Raw genomic sequence first — 21213 nt, 5'->3', positions numbered from 1 at the left:
GATACTGAAGAAAACTAGACTAAAGAACAGAACCAGCGGGAGTGTAACAAGTGTAGATAAGGTATAAGGAATATGGTTACAGGTATATTGCTTCGCTATTCTTCATCGCATCATTATTTTAAACACGGTCCCTGCTGCTGAATCAACACGCTTTTCTGATCACCGGGACTAAGCTATCGTGAGAGGCCTTGCCAAAACAAATACAGTAGAGTCACATGAAACAACCTATTATATGGAAGTACCCACAATCACAGCGAAAGGTATCATCAGGGAAGGGGTGGGTGACTCTCCCGCCCTCACACTCTGGGCTTGGCGAAGACACGGAACTCTGGCGGGCCGAGGGTGAAGCCACATATTCCCTCGGTGTTGGGCACGGGCACGGCGGGGTCCAGGGTGAAGGTGAAGTTCTGCAGGAGGCTTGTGAAGAGCACGAAGGAAGTCATCCTCGCCAGGGACTCCCCGAGGCATATGCGGCGACCTGCGGATGTTGCGTGAGGTGAGAACTGGAAGCAAATAATCGCAAACACCACGAGACTTGAAGGACACGGCCACATGACTGCCTGACTATTACTACGTGGAAATAAGGAAGGAAGGAGGGGATGGAGGATGGAGAGTAAGAAATTTGAAAGGAAGGAAGGAAGGAAAGACGGGACGAAGGACGGAAGGAGGTGAGGAATAAGGAAGGAAGGGAACGAAGGATGGAAAGAAGGGAGGAAGGAACCAAGGATTTCTAAAAGGGTGAAGGGAAGGTAAAAAAGGAAGAGGAACGAAATGATTAAGACAAAGAAGATGGGAAGATAATAAAAAGTGAATTACGAAACCTTTCTCTGTTCGTCTCGTCGCTGAAACTTCGAAGAATGAAACCACACACTAAAAGACGAGAAAATATTTTCTTCATCTCTTTCTTATCCTACTCAAAAAGGAACGAAAGCAAAGTGAAGCATATATCAGATGAGAGATATTATAGTGTTATCACCTGCCTCTCTTTAACGTTTATCTATATTCATGATAAGAAAGAGAGAGAGAGAGAGAGAGAGAGAGAGAGAGAGAGAGAGATAAGGCAGCACTCAAGCGGTGGTCAGGTTTTCGGTTTTTTTTTTTTCACCTTTTCCGAAGGGGATGTGGCGCTCGTCCTTGCGGTAGGAGCCGTCTGGGTTCAGGAAACGCTCGGGGCGGAAGGTCTCAGGGTCGCCCCAGTACTCAGGGTTCATGTGAATCGAGTACAGGTTCAGCATCAGAATCGTGTCCGCTGGAATTCTGTGGCCCTGGAAACCAACACACACAAAAGTTACAAAAAACAACATAAACCTAGACACAAGACACAAGCGAACAGAAACCAACACAAACCTAGTACATACAAGAAGACCAACAGAAACCACTATAGGCACAGAAAAAGTTACAGAAACCAACACACAACACACAAGATGACTAAAAGGAATCAACACACACACAGAGGAGTTATAGAAACCAACACACCCACAAAATCTAAAAAAAACACGGAACCCTACGCAGAACACACACAAGAAGACGAAAATATGGGGCTGACTGAAATATATGTCTTTCATTAATAACAGTCAATATCACACTATGTGATATTGAATGCAATAGCAGGGCTGTGGTAGCAGGTGTGGTGATGGTTATACAAGGTGAAGGGAATGAGCTGAAAATAACAAGCCTTAAAGGGAAAAGTGCTGAGGTGTGCGTGTGGGGAAAGATGAGGTAACGTACATGCAGGTAGGCGTGTGAGGGGGACCTACCCACCTGGAGAATGGTGTCCCGCATGGCTTTGTGCGGCACGGTGAGGGGTGCTGCGCCTCGGAAGCGGAACACCTCGCTGAGCGTCGCGTCCGTGTACACCAGCCTGCAGGGACGGCCACGAGAAGGGTTAGAATAGACTCTGTTGATCCTGGTCACGAGGCGCTACTCACTGGGCAAAGGCAATACATTTCCGATGGTGGAGAGCTATAGGTTCCTCTGCAGTGTTGATCCGTACGGCAAACTCGGCCAAATGCTATGTCTCTAGGTAGAGTTAAACCCTGATATTAGGTATCGTGTCTCCCTCTCGTATGAAAACAAGAAATGTTATCTTCCTCCTCTACTATTACTGCTCCTTGTTCTTGTTCTTCTTTTCGTCTATCAGTACTGCTTTTTCCTCTTCTTTTTCTTATCCTGCTCTTGTACTAATACTGTACCAATGTTGCAACAGTGAGGCATATATAAGTTGCTCTTCGCGACTCGATCTCGTCTCGCATAGTTAAAAGAGTGGCTGTATTTGTGTCACTGTATCGTGTGAAAAGTGAAATAATTCAACAATAAGACACAAGTAAGCTGTTCATGACTCTCCTCCCGCACACACTGCCAGAACTGATCGATTGTCTATACGCACTTGTTCCTGTCCTCGAGGGAAGGGAGACGCTCGCGGCCCACCACCTCGTCCAGCTCCTTCTGTACCCTGGCCATGATCTCCGGGTGCAACGCCATCAGCAGGATACCGAAGGACACCGACGCCGACCCTGTCTCCGTGCCGGCCATGAAGATGTCGGTGCAGGTGGCCGTGAGTTGATTCTCTGTGGAGGAGGAAGAATAATTAGAAAGAACAGACACCAGAAGACCTGGCGGTCTATGGCGAGGGTATCTATTTGCTAGCGCTACCATTAGTAATCTAAGTGTGGTTGGACGGGATAGAATAGATGAAGGCTCCTCCTCACCCACTTCTCCCTCCGACAACGTGCCGGCAGGAAATAGTTAGAAGAGAACACCATGTGCCTTTTTTGGAAGAAAGGGACATGGAAATTGTACAGGAAAGGGAGAAATAAGAGGAAATTACTACCCTGGACTTATGCTACTTATCAAATGAATACGAAACTATTTACACTCTGTGAGCTAACTACTAACGGCGGGAGTCTATTCCAATGATCGACTACTCTAGTATTGAAATAACTTCTGCGCTCCAATGTGTTACATCTCTCTTTTTTTAACTTCATCCTGAAATAGACTGTCTTGCTTAATGTTTTCGAATTTATTAAGAATTTTGAACACTTTGATTAAGTCCTCCCTTACCCTTCGCTTTTTCTAAGGAAAACATATCTAAACGCTTTAAACGCTCCTCATACGGCAAGTTGCGGAACGAGGGAATTTGTTTGTTTGCTCGTCTCTGTATCCCTTCTAGCAAATCATGATCCTTAGTATAATTCGGTGACCAGAACTGGACGGCATATTCTAGGTGTGGTCTTACAAATGCTGAATATAATCTCTTCATAAGTTCGAGTGATTTATAATCAAAGTTTCTTGAGATTATTCCTAACATCATATTGGCTTTTTTACTCGCTCCTGTACATTCATCGCTCATTTTAAGAGTGTTACTGATAATGACACCAAGATCTTTTTCTTGTTTTACTTCGCTGGGCTTATGTTCATGAATCTGATATTTAAAGCAAGGGTTCTTTTCACCAATGTGCATAACTTTACATTTATCTACGTTGAAACACATTTGCCACTTGTCGCTCCATTCGGCAAGTCTTGTTAAATCTGATTGAATATTCTCGCAATTTTTACTGTTTGTTACCGTACCTCCTATTTTGGTGTCGTCGGCGAATTTGGCTACTTTTGATAGGATATCAATTTCTAAATCGTTCACGTAAATTATGAATAGTGTTGGCCCCTAGACCGATCCTTGGGGCACGCCACTGGTTACGGGTTGCCAATCGGATGCTTCAACAGTGAGAACAACACCCTGTTGCCTATCTGTGAGCCAGTCTTGAATCCACGCGCACAGATGATCACCTATACCGTGGGAACGCAGTTTTGATGTAAGTCTAACATGGGGAACTTTATCAAATGCTTTCTGAAAGTCCAAGCAAATTATGTCATATGGGCATCTGGGCGTCCCTGCTTGAATGTACGTCATTGAAGAAAATTAATAAGTTGGCGAGGCAAGATCGGTTACTATGAAATCCGTGCTGATTATAATTATTATCAGTTATCAAATTATTTGTTTCGAGGAAAGTGATCATTATATCCCTGATCAGTTTTTCGAATAGTTTAATTAGGACAGATGTAAGTCTAATTTGACGATAATTACTGGCTCCTTTTTTTAAAGATCGGGGTAACGTTGACTCTTTTCCACGCAAGGGGCACGCTTGCCTGTGCTAATAACCTGTTGAACATTAACGTTATGGGTAATTCTAGCTGTTGGCTACATACTCTTAATATGCGAGGAGATAACCCGTCAGGAACGGGAGATTTGTTTGGATTGATTTTTTGCAGGTACGCACGCACTTCACTGATATCAATTTCGGTCAACGCCAGCTTATGTTCGTCAGGACCTTGGAAAACATTCCTCGAAGCTGGGATCGATGTCATGTTCTCTTTTGTTAATACGCTACTGAAGGTTGAGTTTAGGACCTTAATCATTGCTAATCGTGTCGCCATTTTCCAATAATGGGCCGATATCATTTTAAACAGTTTTTTTTGTTTCTTATATATCAGAAAAATAACTTATGATTTTTCTTAGCCTCAAGTGATATTTTCGTCTCATACTCGCTTTCTGTTTTCTGATTTTCATTTCGTACTCTCTCCTGATGTTGATATAATTAATATGACCCTGTGAATTGTGTGCCAGTTTATATTTCTTTTACAGTTTTCTTTTATCGACGATGATTTTCTGTAGGGAATTCGTCATCCACAACAGCTTGTGGTTTTCTGCCCTTCGTGGCTTAAGTGGGATGAATTTATTTACGCTCGCTGTGATTTGTGCAGTGAAACGGTTGTATATTTCTTGAACGCTGACGGTATTGAGCAAATGATTCCAATTTACTGAGGCAATTCTCTTCTTATGTCCGTAAGATTTGCTTTACTACAGTTAGGTATTAAAAGTGAGTTTTCTCTTGCTTTTGTTTCAATATTCAAGACACATCTGATAATGTTGTGGTCGCTGCTTGCAAATGGCTCTTCCAACCCAACAGGCATTTAAGAGGTGACTGTCGATCGTGAAGACTAAGTCAAGAATATTGTTTCCTAGTGTCGGCGTGGTAACTGTTTGATAAAGAAACGTGTCTTGTGCCAAGTTTATAGAGCCTTCTCTATCGCCAGAGAGGGCAGACCAGTTAATGGAGGAGGAGGAGGAGGAAAAGGAAGAGGTACTGAGGATAATACTAGGCAGGATTTTTTTTTCGTTTTACTATACGAAACTGCGAACTATACTCGCCACCGCCCTGCGTCGCCGCGTCGCAGGTGCTGGGGGCCGGCGCTCACCTGTGAATGTGCTGTTTGGGTCGTGCTTCTGCTTCGCCATCTCGACGAGGTAAGTGTCGATGAAGTCCCGCGGGTTGTCGGGGTCCAGCGTGGCCTTGTGCTCCTCTATCGCCGCCTGGGCAGGGAAAAGCGGAGGTAGGCACGACACAACTATGTAACCTTACTTTTGGGGCACTTTGTTCTATTTTATGTTCAGGAGGGCCTTAGCAGACTTTCTGTTTTGTATTGTTTTGTGTTTTGCCGTAAGAAACAACGCTTGGCTATAGTTCATCCCCCTCAAAACAAGGCTCTTTAGTTGTTATTTTTACTATTCTAAGAGACGGAACAGGTAGAGAGAGACATCCATGAGGCCGTGGTGTGGATTGTTTGGGCATATATTCTCAAACATTTCGGGGATTGCATACCCACCTTTAATAAGGCTTTTATAGAGGTTGTGTGGGTATCTCCATGCGTAGCTATATGAGCCTAGTTATAGTCTGACAAGGCACCCATATTTGACAAAGCTGTCATAGGAGTTTGGGGCATTCCCATGGATAGTTTTATGATCCTGGTGGTAGTTTGACCCTTCTTCTGTACCATGAACCTAAAAATATACTCATGAGAAACCGATTAGTTTCCATTATGACCTTTGAAAATTATTGATTTACGAGGGGGAAGCGTCTGGCAATAACAACCTACGGGCCTTGGTTCCTCGGTACACTCACCTTAAGAAAGTCAGTCGATTGTGTGAAGCCGCTCTTGACGACATGGTAAGGGTTGCTTTTAGGAAGGAAGGGAACCAGGAAGGGCATGGCTTGAGAGATGCCGCCGCTGGCCTGCAGGAGGAGGCCGAGGAGGTTATCAAATGAGAATGAACGATAGCGATTGGGAAGGACGTTAGAGTAATGCCTATGTTGACCTGAGGTAAAAATAATAAGAGAGAGAGAGAGAGAGAGAGAGAGAGAGAGAGAGAGAGAGAGAGAGAGAGAGAGAGAGAGAGAGAGAGAGAGAGAGAGAGAGAGAGAGAGAGAGAGAGAGAGAGAGAGAGAGAGATTACCATCGTGGCGTCGTGACATAACAAACACACTGTCTAGTGACTATAGTGAAACCGGTACTAGGACAGTTTGCCTACAGACAGTTTGCCTACAGACAGTTTGCCTACAGACAGTTTGCCTACAGACAGTTTGCCTACAGACAGTTTGCCTACTGACAGTTTGCCTACAGACAGTTTGCCAACAGACAGTTTGCCTACAGACAGTTTGCCTACAGACAGTTTGCCTACAGACAGTTTGCCTACTGACAGTTTGCCTACAGACAGTTTGCCTACGGACAGTTTGCCTACAGACAGTTTGCCTACAGACAGTTTGCCTACAGACAGTTTGCCTACGGACAGTTTGCCTACAGACAGTTTGCCTACAGACAGTTTGCCTACGGACAGTTTGTCAACAGACAGTTTGCCTACAGACAGTTTGCCTACAGACAGTTTGCCTACAGACAGTTTGCCTACAGACAGTTTGCCTACGGACAGTTTGCCAACAGACAATTTGCCTACAGACAGTTTGCCTACAGACAGTTTGCCTACAGACAGTTTGCCTATAGACAGTTTGCCAACGGACAGTTTGCCAACGGACAGTTTGCCTACAGAGAGTTTGCCTACAGACAGTTTGCCTACAGACAGTTTGCCTATAGACAGTTTGCCAACGGACAGTTTGCCAACGGGCAGTTTGCCTACAGACAGTTTGCCTACAGACAGTTTGCCTACAGACAGTTTGCCAACAGACAGTTTGCAAACAGAGAGTTTGCCTACAGAGAGTTTGCCTACAGACAGTTTGCCTACAGACAGTTTGCCTACAGACAGTTTGCCAACAGACAGTTTGCAAACAGACAGTTTGCCTACAGACAGTTTGTCTACAGACAGTTTGCCTACAGACAGTTTGCCTACAGACAGTTACCCTACAGACAGTTTGCCAACAGACAGTTTGCCTACAGACAGTTTGCCTACAGACAGTTTGCCTACAGACAGTTTGCCTATAGACAGTTTGCCAACGGACAGTTTGCCAACGGACAGTTTGCCTACAGAGAGTTTGCCTACAGACAGTTTGCCTACAGACAGTTTGCCTATAGACAGTTTGCCAACGGACAGTTTGCCAACAGGCAGTTTGCCTACAGACAGTTTGCCTACAGACAGTTTGCCTACAGACAGTTTGCCAACAGACAGTTTGCAAACAGACAGTTTGCCTACAGAGAGTTTGCCTACAGACAGTTTGCCTACAGACAGTTTGCCTACAGACAGTTTGCCAACAGACAGTTTGCAAACAGACAGTTTGCCTACAGAGTTTGCTTACAGACAGTTTGCCTACATATAGTTTGCCTACAGACAGTTTGCCTACGGACAGTTTGCCTACAGACAGTTTGCCTACAGACAGTTTGCCAACAGACAGTTTGCCAACAGACAGTTTGCCTACAGACAGTTTGCCTACAGACAGTTTGCCAACAGACAGTTTGCCTACAGACAGTTTGCCTACAGACAGTTTGCCAACAGACAGTTTGCCAACAGACAGTTTGCCTACGGACAGTTTGCCTACAGACAGTTTGCCTACAGACAGTTTGCCAACAGACAGTTTGCCAACAGACAGTTTGCCTACAGACAGTTTGCCTACAGACAGTTTGCCAACAGACAGTTTGCCAACAGACAGTTTGCCTACAGACAGTTTACCAACAGACAGTTTGCCAACAGACAGTTTGCCAACAGACAGTTTGAAACAGTTTGCCAACAGACAGTTTGCCAACAGACAGTTTGCCTACAGACAGTTTGCCAACAGACAGTTTGCCAACAGACAGTTTGCCTACAGACAGTTTGCCTACAGACAGTTTGCCAACAGACAGTTTGCCAACAGACAGTTTGCCAACAGACAGTTTGCCTACAGACAGTTTGCCAACAGACAGTTTGCCAACAGACAGTTTGCCTACAGACAGTTTGCCTACAGACAGTTTGCCAACAGACAGTTTGCCAACAGACAGTTTGCCAACAGACGGTTTGCCTACAGACAGTTTGCCAACAGACAGTTTGCCAACAGACAGTTTGCCAACTGACAGTTTGCCTACAGACAGTTTGCCAACAGACAGTTTGCCTACAGACAGTTTGCCTACAGACAGTTTGCCAACAGACAGTTTGCCTACAGACAGTTTGCCTACAGACAGTTTGCCAACAGACAGTTTGCCAACAGACAGTTTGCCTACAGACAGTTTCCCAACAGACAGTTTGCCAACAGACAGTTTGCCTACAAACGTTGATTGCAATCAACGTAAAAAAAAATAAAAAAAGACAGTTTGCCAACAGACAGTTTGCCTACAGACAGTTTGCCAACAGACAGTTTGCCAACAGACAGTTTGCCTACAGACAGTTTACCAACAGACAGTTTGCCAACAGACAGTTTGCCAACAGACAGTTTGAAACAGTTTGCCAACAGACAGTTTGCCTACAGACAGTTTGCCAACGGACAGTTTGCCTACAGACAGTTTGCCAACGGACAGAGTGCCAACAGACAGTTTGCCAACAGACAGTTTGCCAACAGACAGTTTGCCTACAGACAGTTTGCCAACAGACAGTTTGCCAACAGACAGTTTGCCTACAGACAGTTTGCCAACGGACAGCTTGCCTACAGACAGTTTGCCAACGGACAGTTTGCCAACGGACAGTTTGCCAACAGACAGTTTGCCAACGGACAGTTTGCCTACAGACAGTTTGCCTTCGGACAGTTTGCCTACAGACAGTTTGCCAACGGACAGTTTGCCTACAGACAGTTTGCCAACGGACTGTTTTCCTACAGACAGTTTGCCTGCAGACAGTTTGCCTACAGACAGTTTGCCAACAGACAGTTTGCCTACAGACTGTTTGCTTACAGACAGTTTGCCTACAGACAGTTTGCCAATAGACAGTTTGCCTATACAGACAGTTTGCCTACAGACAGTTTGCCAACGGACAGTTTGCCAACGGACAGTTTGCCTACAGACAGTTTGCCTACAGACAGTTTGCCTACAGACAGTTTGCCTACGGACAGTTTGCCTACAGGCAGTTTGCCTACAGACAGTTTGCCTACAGACAGTTTGCCAACAGACGGTTTGCCTACAGACAGTTTGCCTACAGACAGTTTGCCTACAGACAGTTTGCCTACAGACAGTTTGCCTACAGACAATGTGCCTACAGGACAATATGCCTACCGGACAATGTGCCTACCGGACAATGTGCCTACAGACAGTTTGCCTTCAGACAGTTTGCCTACGGACAGGTAGGCACATTGTCCGTACGTGTAATGTCCGGTAGGCACATTGTCCGGTAGGCAAAATGTCCGTAGGCACCAACAACTCGATAGGAGGCTGTTACACCCAACTCTGTGTCGACTTGTAGACCGATTGCGTAAAGAGCAAGCAGACAACGAACTCCTTATTGATCAGGCCGACGTTGGAGTTGCTTTGCCACCAACCAAGCAAAGGTACGAGTATGTCAGTTAACGCATGAAGAGCCTCGTGGAGAAGCATGACACCACCCCGGTTCTTGACTATCTCGTGGCAATGTCCGGTAAGCACATTGTCCGTAGGCAAAGTGTCTGTATGTAATGCCAAAATTTAGTTAAGTACGGGAAAAATAGAAATTAGGGAGAAAAAGTAGTTTTAAGTATTTTAAGTTAATATAAGTACCCCCGGAATCCGTTACTGCGTGGAACATTCCAGACTCACACCTAGAGGCCCACCCCCCTATCCCGTGTTACCCCTAGTGTCCGCCAGACATCACGTGGCCCGAGGCAGACAGCCCGCTTCCCCGCCAAATTCTTGGCTTTGCGTCGGCCACCTCACCCTGTTTCCACCCTCTCCCCTCCAGTCACGTAGTCCACTCCACGCTGCTTCTAGAAGCTTCCTTGCGCCGCCCCTTGGGCCCGCGCACGTAGTGCTGGGATGCCATTCAGTCCCTTATAAATATACCTTCCCGTAAGTACTGAACCCAAAATAGATTTTTGCCACGAATAACCTTGAAAACCATGCTATCTGAATTACTTTGTAACACATCAGTGGACGTTATTAATTTCCTCCCCCTTTTATTAATTTAAGAAATCATGTAAGCCTTTCCAGCAATCTTTCCCCCTGTCTTTGGCCTTTCCCGGGCCCGTATAAAAGAGCCAGCAACCCTTCAGTGGGCAGAGACACGCCAGTCCTCGTCGACAGACCGACTTGGTCGGCTTGATTTCGATCGCCGATAGAGTCGGTCTGTCGGCTCCCTGCTACGGGCCGCCTTTGGCAAAGGCCCGTGCTCCCTCGTGCAAGAGGGAGCAATCTTCCCCCCCCCCCCCCCCCCTTCAGTGGAACACAGTGGAACGCCAGCACTCCTCGGGCGAGCAGCCGGGTAGGCCCTTCTACGGAGGCGAGGTGGACCCGTGGGGTCATCCTCGCTTAGGGCCACCCCTCCGTGGTCAAGTCGACCAGTCGGCTGCTCGCACGAGTCAGCTACGGGTGTCTGCTGGGCGCCTGCCCAGAGAGCCCGTGCCTCCGTCGCTGCTCGCCGGCATTTACCCGTGGCTGTGGCGGCGGCGGAGGCTTCCACACACCCGCCGCACGCCAGCGGCGGGTTCCCCCCTGCGACGGGCCGTCGCATCGACAAGGCCCGTTCCCCCTTTTTAGGGGGAGAATCCTAAAAGAACCCTTCAGTGGAACAGTGGAACGCCAGCACTCCTCGGGCGAGCAGCCGAGTGGCCCTTCTACGGAGGCGAGGTGGACCCGTGGGTTTATCCTCACCTAGGGCCACCCCTCCGTGGTCAAGTCGACCAGTCGGCTGCTCGCACGTGTCAGCTACGGGTGTTTGCTGGGCGCCTGCCCAGAGAGCCCGTGCCTCCGTCGCTGCTCGCCGGCTCTTACTCGTGGCTGTGGCGGCGGCGGAGGCTTCCCCACACCCGCCGCACGCCAGCGGCGGGTTCCCCCCTGCGACGGGCCGTCGCACAGACAAAGGCCCGTTTCCCCTTTATAGGGGGTAAACCCAATAAGAAGAATAAGAACCCTTCAGTGGAACGCCAGCACTCGTCGAGCGAGCAACTCTCCTGGCCTTTGAGCCAGCTTATAGACTGTGGAGTTGCTCGCTCGGCTCCGGCTACGGGTGCAAAATGCACCCGTGTCCCCCGACCATCTGGGCAGGGCCTCCTGGCCTGACGCCCAGCAACTCTGCCGGGCTCCTCCATAGCCCATCATGTCAACGAACATGAGAAAATACAACAACAACAACAACTTCACACGCCTGAGTGACACGCCAGTCCTCGTCGGGCGAGCAACTTGGCCGGCCCTTCCGCCGGTTGTAGACTGCCTAGTTGCTCGCCCTGCCCTGCTACGGACTGCCCCGCGCAGCTCGTGTCTCCGTTGCGCACCTGCCGGCGGAGGCGTCCCCTACACCCGCTACGAGTCTTGTATCGCCTCGAATTCCTTGACCGGGCCGCCTTTATGGCCAAAGGTCCGGTTCCCCCTCTACATGGGGGATAAATCTTAGAAGTGAAGAAGTGAAGTTCACACGCCCTCATTCTGCTCCCCTCTTCAACTCCAGGTAAGCGCTACGCTGTGCATTGAATAACGCCCTCCCATCCCCCAGTGAATTCAACCCCCTATCTCCCAAGTGCATTTGTTCTCCCCCTGCTATTATACTGCTTACTATCTTAGTGAAATATGCCCCTCACACGCTCTCATTCTGCCCCCCTCTTCAACTCCAGCCGACCACGTGTCTCTCCACTCACACGTCCACTCACACGCACACACTCACACTCCCCCAAACGTCCTCTTACCCCAACTTATATTTAAATATGTAGTCGCGTTCTTGTTACCCTTGTGAGCGTTCATAGGACCGGCAAAGGCAGGTTGTAGGGTGCAAGGATAGCAGAAGACATTGTTTTCATGGTGTAAGTTTCACCAGACTAGCCAAGACTACAGTACAACTATTATACCATTCCTTATCGTTGAAACAAAATGTAATATCAAAGGAAATTCCCCTTGTAACTACATTATTTTTCTTGTTTTCATCATTGTCCCTTTCATCTAATCTTTAAGGTTCGGTGGGTTGGCCGGAAACTGCACACGGGAAAAAGTGCCTCACGTCCTTTATAAAGTTTCACGCTACCTCAAGTTTTTCTCCGTCTCTCACCCGGCGTGATTAAGTGTAGTCATCAGTCAAGTTTGTCATTTTCAGTCTTATTTTCTCCCCATTGAGCAGGGGGTTTCGACTTTCGACCCTCATCGTGGGGTGGTGGCAGCCTACCTTCATCGTTGCACTCAGTCACGCGAGAGTAGTTATCCAGTATAATTTGTCGATATTCATTAAATTAAATAAGAAATTGTTCAAATTCATTAAAAAGTAAAGAGATATAACCCCCGTGAGATCTCGGGGCATTACATGTAGGCACACTGTCCGATAAGCACATTGTCCGTAGGCAAATTGTCCGTAGGCTCACTGTCCGTAGGCAAAGTGTCCGTAGGCTCACTGTCCGGTAAGCACATTGTCCGTAGGCAAAGTGTCCGTAGGCTCACTGTCCGATAAGCACATTGTCCGTAGGCAAAGTGTCCGTAGGCTCACTGTCCGATAAGCACATTGTCCGTAGGCAAAGTGTCCGTAGGCTCACTGTCCGATAAGCACATTGTCCGTAGGCAAAGTGTCTGTAGGCAAAGTGTCCGATAAGCACATTGTCCGTAGGCAAAGTGTCTGTAGGCTCACTGTCCGGTAAGCACATTGTCCGTAGGCAAAGTGTCCGTAGGCTCACTGTCCGATAAGCATATTGTCCGTAGGCAAAGTGTCCGTAGGCTCACTGTCCGATAAGCACATTGTCCGTAGGCAAAGTGTCCGTAGGCTCACTGTCCGATAAGCACATTGTCCGTAGGCAAAGTGTCCGTAGGCTCACTGTCCAGTAAGCACATTGTCCGTAGGCTCACTGTCCGGTAAGTACATTGTCCGTAGGCAAAATGTCCGGCCACGGTGAAACCAGATTGGCGAGATCGTTGTGGCGTTGTCTCCCGCGGGTCCTCTCCTCCCTTCCGCTCTGCCACACAGCCCCAACACCCATCTCTTCCTCTCATATGTTACTTATAGCTAACTTATAAGGGAAAAATATTGGTGTTGGGGATGTGTGGCAGAGCAGAGGAAAGGGAAGGACTCACGGGAGCCAACGCCCAAACGACCTTGCCAATCTGGTACAAACACTCCAGGCCAAGCATTCATCTCAGCTCAAGAATCGCAGACACTTTCAACGGCTGCACCTCACATCGCTTGAGAGGGAAGCCACACACCTGCCTCCTTGATGAATGCAACGTGTCTTTCTACTTACCTCGCCGGCGCGGAAGACCTTGTTGAGCACGAGTACGAGGTCCATCAGCCGGGGGTCATCGCGACTGAACCTCTTCCCGCCCATCACGGCCCAGAGGATGTTGATGCTCGACACGCCCAGCATCCCCTGCGGCAGCGGCTCACGTCAGACACGGACCGAACGAACGCGTATTTCCTTTCTCTGTACGGGTATGTGGCACCCACTCCTGAACAGGTTTGTAAGGCAATAATGTATACATTAGTGCCTTACAGGTTAAGTTCGGTTAGTTTAAGTTTTGTTGGAGACATTTACGGTAATTTGGAATGGGAATCACAATGAGAGGATTTTCCAGAACGCCTCGTGGTTAGTTTCGAAGCGAGAGCCGATCGTTTTCACTCAGGGACCACATACCCGTAGAGAGATTGGGAATATGCGACCCGAACATGTATTGACACTGAGCATGACCGGTTACGTACACCTCCACCGCCTCAGACGCGTCCCAGAACAGTCCGAGATGTAAGCATGCAATTTTTGTTGGTGAAATATATGTAGTGAACGAAAGTGATATATCTGTCTATGTCAATCTATTTATCCATCTATCTGTCTATCGGCACCTACAAGAAGGGTGATGCTGCCCTTAGTCTCCCTGATCTCCTGTATCAGTGCCCGGACCTCCTCGTGGACTATCTCTTCGTGGGACCTCTTCGCGAAGCCCAAATTTCGGAACTGGTGCAGTGTGAAGCGTCGCTGCTCCTTCCAAAACTCTCCCTCCACGAACATCACACCTGAGTGAGGGAGGAAGGGAGAGAAGCAGAGAAAAAAAAATTAAAGGAGATGAGACTCGACTTTTTATACCTAATGTGCAAATAACGTGTTTCAAGTCCATGTTCCTAAACATATCGGGCTCCTTTTACGACTGTTTTCCAAAGCCACAAAGATTAATCAGGATTTCATGGGTGTTTTTCCTGTTCAGGATGCAGAGGTCGGATAAAGCTATCACCAGCATCAACTCCCATGCTGCAACTTCTACAAGAGGCTTTTCAAAGAGGCGAACATAGGCGCCGATACGTTTGAGAATACGGATGATTCGCCCATACCATCAAACACTTCGAAGCTTTAGTTCATACATCTATATAAAGAGGCACTTGCAGAAGTTGTAGGGGTTTCCATTGGTGACTTCATGACCTGGCGGTAGTTTTGGAAAAACTCTACGCCGTGAACGGGAAAAACGCTCATGGTTCTCTGCGGACTCAAAAACAGCCGCAATAAGAGCCCGAAGCGTTTGATAATACGAAAATTTGACCCGTTTATCCCTCGCGTAGCACTTCAACATAACTACCGTAACTGCCATTGTAGGCTCCAGTGACGAAGGCAGACTCCGGTCTCCCGTTCAGGTCCTCGTTCAAGAGCGCCTCCTTCACCGCCTCCCAGCCGTTCACCACCACCGCGGGCTGGTTACCGAAGAACAGCCCCACCACCGGCCCGTACGTGGAGGAGAGACGCCACAGCTTCTTGTGCGGGAGGTTTGCGTCCATGAAGGGAATGTAACCCATCAACGGCAGCCGCGGGGGACCTGGGCGGACGAGGGAGTGGGTGAGGGAGGGACAGCAGAGGCGCCACATCGTCCTGCGTATTCCCCAATGACGAGATTATAAACTTCATCCATCTCTTTCTAATCTTCAACATCAGTTCCTTTCCCACCACCACTACAACCGAAAGTATTTCATTCATTTATATTTGAGAACAACACAAAAAATACAGCAATAATACACTTGTTTTGAAAGTTGTATACGCACGTGAACGTAAAATACTCACCTGGATGAGAGAGAGAGAAAAAAGATGAAAGAGAACGAGAGAGAGAGAGAGAGAGAGAGAGAGAGAGAGAGAGAGAGAGAGAGAGAGAGAGAGAGAGAGAGAGAGAGAGAGAGAGAGAGAGAGAGAGAGAGAGACCATACCTGGTCTTACTTGACCTTACCTGTCTCCCCGGTCGTCACAACACCCTGGCACTAACCCTTCCCTCACCTGGTGGGTATCCACGGGGCTTCCGGGTGCCCAGGTACAGCAGGAGGAGCACCAGGCCCGCCGCCACTAGCCACATCATCGTGAGTGCGGCGTCTGTCTGAAGGAGGCGTGGAAGAAGGGTAGGTCAAATACACAAAAGTCCCTGTTTCATATTTTTATTTTTTTGATTCATTGTTTTACTTCGTTTTCTCCTTCCTTTCTGTCCATCTTTTTTTTTTTTTTTCTCTGTCATTTCCTACTTGTATCCTTGTTTTGTGTTTTTTGTCTCCGCTTGCATATACCAATTATTTTTTTGTTTGTTTTTTCTTCTGATTTTGGTTTTGTGTTTCTAGCTGAAGGGCAGTGGTTTTCCAATTTTTTTATTTTTATTGTATAGGGTGGTACCGGAAGGAGTGCTGGAAGGTACTGGAAGGGACTGTTTATTGTATGTTGTGGTACTGGAAGGGTCTTTTTATTGTATGGGGTGGTGGTACTGGAAGGGTCTGTTTATTGTATGAGGTGGTGGTACTGGAAGGGTCTGTTTATTGTATGGGGTGGTGGTACTGGAAGGGGCTGTTTATTGTATGGGGTGGTGGTACTGGAAGGGTCTGTTTATTGTATGGGGTGGTGGTACTGGAAGGGGCTGTTTATTGTATGGGGTGGTGGTACTGGAAGGATCTGTTTATTGTATGGGGTGGTGGTACTGGAAGGGGCTGTTTATTGTTTTTTGGTTTAAACCTTTTTTTTCCAGTATGTTTATTCCAGTAATTCTATCCGTATATACATATATGAGTTTGAAAAGGAATTATAGATAGATTTAGAGATGGATTTAGCAACATATTCATTTGATCTTCATGCAGTCTGTAAAAGAGGCAAAATGCAGCTTCTCTAACATGCTTTGTAATTGCAATGTTAAAGAGTAATGAAAGACCTCTTCTAATTTTCCAGTTGCATGCTACAAAAACAGTTGTAAGAGAGAGAGAGAGTGGGGAGGATGGGGGCGCTTTCCTGTTTTTTTTAACAATTTATCTGCTGTTTAGTGAAGTGGTTAATATATATATATATATATATATATATATATATATATATATATATATATATATATATATATATATATATATATATATATATATATCTATATATATATATATATATATATATAAATTGTTTAAAAAAAATCCTTTCCAACAATGCATAAAGAAAAATACTGGTAGCTAAATTATGTGTAAATTCGAATGTAGTACAATAGTTATTCATACTTATTGTTTTCTGAAACTTACTGAGCAAATGCATATAACATACTGTACTGCACTAAGCCACAAATGGTTTAAACCAAATGGTTTAAACCAATAAAAAAAACCAGTGCTTTAAACCAACTAATAAAACCATTTTTTTTCTTTTGTGTGTATCTTTGTTAGTTTCATCAGTATTGTGGTTTTAACTATATGTAAGATTTTAATTATGTACAGCAGGGTTGGCGGCTTAAACCAGGGGTGTCACACTCAAAACCCTTGGAGGGCCAATTCATGCTCTGAAGTGCCGTCATGGGGCCAACAAGGGTAGAAAATACATTGACAAGATTGAAGCTACCGTGATACTGCGGGCCATTTATGACTATCCCGCGGGGCATGAGTTTGACACCCCAGGTTTAAACCAAAAAATATTTTAAAAAAAACAGTGTTTTTTGTGAATCTTTTTTAGTTTCATCAGGTATTGTGGTTTTAATTATATGTGGTTTTATTATTTGTATTATGCACAGTCATTTTACTAACACCAGGATGAAAACGTCAGTTGGTAAACTCAAATCTCTATTCAAATGCTGTAACTCAGAGTAACTGAAAACATAATTTTGGTACATATATATATATATATATATATATATATATATATATATATATATATATATATATATATATATATATATATATATATATATATATATATATATATATATATATATATATATATATATATATATATATATATATATATATATATATATATATATGACGTTATCTTCCTGGTGTTAGTAAAATGACGAAGAGTTCACGCCTAATGTTTATATAGGGGCGTGAGAGCGGAAGTTAGTGGGCGGGGCGAGGGGTTGTGAGGTGCTGTGTGTGTTCTGCCACCAAGAGGGGGCAGGAGCCGTGTGTCCTTCCCCTTCGTTTTGACTAATACAGGTAGGTGTCGAAACAAACAAAACGGCAAAAAGCTACAGGTTAACTACTCTTATGGGAATGTAAATTTTACAAAGAGGTGAATAGCAAGCGGCCAGACGGCGCGCGCCGCCGGGGAGTGGGAGGAAGGAAGGGTAGGGATCCGACGCGAAGCCTCTAGTCTGGGGGGAAATCACGTGTCTGGCGAGGAGAGGGGGGAACGGAGATGAGAGGCTGACGCTGACTCGGCAGCTTTGGTGGGAAATCGCTCGTCTGGCGGCGGACCACGTGGTAGCGGGCAGAGATTAGGGGTGCCCCAGGGGAGGGTATGGGCCTCAACATGGGAAGACGGTGGAAAAACTCAGGCAGTAGCGGTTTCCGGCGAGCACTTACAATTACTTGACCATTCTTTTTGACTTTTACACATTTTCCCATTCTTACTAAAATCTGGCATTACAATAGCAAGGGAATGAAGGGAGAGAAGAAGAAAAGAAAAAAGAACAAGAACAAGAAAAAGAAAAAGAACAACAAGAACAAGAACAAGAACGAGGGCAAAAACAAGAGCAATGAAAAAAACAAGAACAAAAACTAAAAGGGAAGCGGTGGCTGAGTGGTCAGCGAGCGGGCGTGGTGGGGCCGTGGAAAATATCTATCTATCTATCTATCTATCTATCTATCTATCTATCTCTATATCTATATCTATATCTATCTATCTATCTATCTATCTATCTATCTATATATATATATATATATATATATATATATATATATATATATATATATATATATATATATATATATATATATATATATATATAAACGTGTAGTGTACTCGTTTGTATATTTTGTTTTAGTTAACAGTTTCTTTTAGCTATAACGTTAGTGCCTAGTTATTTAGTTATTTTTTTAGTTATTAAGGAATGCAGACTTGTTATTCTCATACCTGTCAGGTCTTACGTTTTTTGCGTGTCTTACGTAATTTCGGCGATTTTCAAGTCTTACGGCGTAAGTTGAAAATCTTACGTTTTTTTCTCCGCTTGCGATGTTTTTATTTAATATGTTTGTTTTAAACAATTTGAAACATATCGTACGCGCCATATTTAAATTCATGTGAGCGTGCTGAGTAACGGTTACTGTTACGGTTAGTGTGTGTGTGTGTGTGGGGGGGGGGGGAGGTACCTCGTGCACCCTTCTTGAGTCCGTCGGAACCATACCTGTCAAGTCTTACGTTTTTTATACACAAACTTATAGTCTCTAACGCAAAATCTTATGCAGTAGCTTGACAGGTATGTATTCTTAGGATGATACTACAAGATTTATAGAGGTTCTTGTCCCACCAAAACACGATGATTTTTCAAACCGTCGCCGAGCGGCGTAAGATGACCCACGTGCTGCCCAGACCTTCAATCAACCCTAATTTCAGCAACATCGTTCAAGCGGAGCACCGGGGGCAGCATGGGCCAAGGAAGAGTCAAATATCACAGCAGCCACTATAAATAAAATTCGCCCGCGCCACTAACGTGCCGGGGCCGCCCAAGAGGCCCCTCAAGACAGCCTGCCGGTGCTTAAGGCAACACTTAAAAAAGAAAAGGAGAAGAATAAAGAAAAAGGAAGAGATGCCTGCATAGAGCAATGAAACCTACTGTCCTTTCCCTCTTCTGTGCTTAGCTTCCTGAAGCAGACACTGAAGAGAAGAATAGGTGGGCGAGGTGGTCCTTCCTCAGTGATTAGTGCTGGCTAAATGGCGAGAGATGAGGGGCGGAAGAGGAGCTGATGATTTGGGAGTGTGAGAAGCAATAGTTGCAGTAGTGGTAGGAGGAGGAGGAGGGATGAGAAAGAGGGGCATAGATACAAAGGAATACAAAGGAAAAGCAAACAGCAACAGACCTCTTGCTCCTAACTAGGCTGTTTGTTCTTGCTACAGGACAGCAAAAGTGAAGGCTCCTTCCCTCCCACCAGTCCCTCCAGCCGAAGCTGGCACGAAAAGGAAGGATACCATGTAGTATAGAAAAAACTACAAAGGAATTTTATATGGATAGAAGGAAGATCATACACGACGACTAAGCTAACACTACAACTAACAAGAGTGTCAGGAGAGGACAGCAAATGTGTGAATGTGTTGTAGTGTTGTGTTGTTATCATGTACTGGCCCAGTGTGGTTGTGAGATGGTGCTGGTCTTTAATGAGGTCGTGCCGTCATGATAATCCCCCTAGAGTGAAGAGAGAGACTTAACAGGCTTCTGCTAGCTGACCTGGTGCCACTCCTTGTCACTTGAGTAAAAAAATAAAAAAAAATAAAAAAAAAAGACCAAAAAGCGCCAACCCGCGGACACCATCGTTTTCCCGCGGAATTCTACGAAAAAGAGCCTAATTGGGCGGGAAAACCGCGGATCTGGTAACTCAATATAATAATAATAATAATAATAATAATAATAATAATAATAATAATAATAATAAGAAGAAGAAGAAGAAGAAGAAGAAGAAGAAGCAGGAGAAGACGCAGAAGAAGAAGAAGAAGAAGAAGAAGAAGAAGAAGAAGAAGAAGAAGAAGAAAAAGAACAACAACAACAACAACAACAACAACAGGATCAAGAATAAGAACAACAAGGAAAAGAAGAACAAGAACAAGAAGAAAAAGAACAAGAGCAAGAATATAAGAACAAGAACAAGAGGGACAATAAGAAAACAAGAATAAGAACGAGAACAAGATTAAGAAGAAGAACGAGAACATAGACAAGAATAACAAAAAACAAAAACAAGAACAAGAACAAGAACAAAAACAAAAACAAAAGCAAAAAACGAGAAAAAAAGAAAAAGAAAAGAAAATACCTACATTAACCGATGGAACCTGCTGTCCTTTCCCTCTGCCATGCTTACCTTCCTCTACCAGACACTGAAGAGAAGAGGAGGGGAGAGAGGTGGTCCTTCCTCAATGACTCGTGCTGACAAAGTGGCGAGAGATGGAGGGCAGAGGAAGAGCTGATAGTTTGGAGGTGTGAGCAGTAATAGCAGTAGTAGTAGTAGGAGGAGGAGGAGGAGGAGGGGAGGGGGTGAGAGAGTGGGACGTAGATAGTGAGTGATTGGGGAGGAGAAGAAGGGAGGCAAAAATTTAAAGCACTTGTGTATCTAATCTGAGAAGACACAATAAAAAAACAAAAAATTCTTGCGTTAGTCAAGGGCAGCTTTACGTTAATGCACTCAAACAAACTTAGTTGTATCTTAATTTGATAAACATCTCTGTCAAAGGAAAGTAATTACGAATACCAACATTTCTTCCTAAGCATGATCTACTTTTGTCCCTGGTAGATCTTCCAAGTCTTTGATTAAGGTTGCATACCTGTCAAACTACTGTGGTGTCTTGCCATAAGATTTTGCGTTAGAGACCATAAGTTTGTGTATAAAAAACGTAAGACTTGACAGGTTTGGTTGCGACGGACTGAAGCAGGGTGCACGAGGTACCTCATCCACCCCCCCCCCCACCCCACACACACACACAC

The 21213-nt window shown here is 45.5% G+C and overlaps 2 protein-coding genes across 2 annotated transcripts in view; both read right to left on the bottom strand.

The window, feature by feature from the left end:
* Window positions 1-21213, bottom strand: part of LOC126996064 (methyl farnesoate epoxidase-like) — a 90331-nt gene that overhangs the window by 46 nt on the left and 69072 nt on the right. The window lies entirely within an intron of this gene.
* On the bottom strand, window positions 267-20723 carry LOC126996066 (methyl farnesoate epoxidase-like). Its single transcript, XM_050856132.1, has 11 exons — window positions 20594-20723; window positions 15579-15675; window positions 14896-15129; window positions 14175-14341; window positions 13578-13703; window positions 5958-6068; window positions 5254-5368; window positions 2387-2567; window positions 1762-1861; window positions 1106-1265; window positions 267-478 (listed from the first exon to the last, which is right to left on the bottom strand). The coding sequence occupies exons 2-11, from the start codon at window positions 15655-15657 to the stop codon at window positions 297-299; spliced, it is 1455 nt and encodes a 484-aa protein (XP_050712089.1). The 5' UTR covers window positions 15658-15675; window positions 20594-20723; the 3' UTR covers window positions 267-296.

Source organism: Eriocheir sinensis, chromosome 9 (genome assembly GCF_024679095.1).
Source record: "Eriocheir sinensis breed Jianghai 21 chromosome 9, ASM2467909v1, whole genome shotgun sequence".
NCBI classification, from domain to species: domain Eukaryota; kingdom Metazoa; phylum Arthropoda; class Malacostraca; order Decapoda; family Varunidae; genus Eriocheir; species Eriocheir sinensis.
Note: the sequence above shows the minus strand (reverse complement) of the source record. Positions and strands in the feature narration are given on the sequence as shown.

What these genes read in the sequence shown, in the direction of transcription:
- LOC126996066 (XM_050856132.1), bottom strand. Translation starts at nt 15,657, where the DNA reads ATGATGTGGCTAGTGGCGGCGGGCCTGGTGCTCCTCCTGCTGTACCTG. An exon ending in AGCCTACAATGGCAGTTACG is followed by an intron (nt 14,342 to 14,895) that starts GTAGTTATGTTG and finishes TCCCTCACTCAG; the next exon opens with GTGTGATGTTCGTGGAGGGA. An exon ending in AGGGCAGCATCACCCTTCTT is followed by an intron (nt 13,704 to 14,174) that starts GTAGGTGCCGAT and finishes CCGCTGCCGCAG; the next exon opens with GGGATGCTGGGCGTGTCGAG.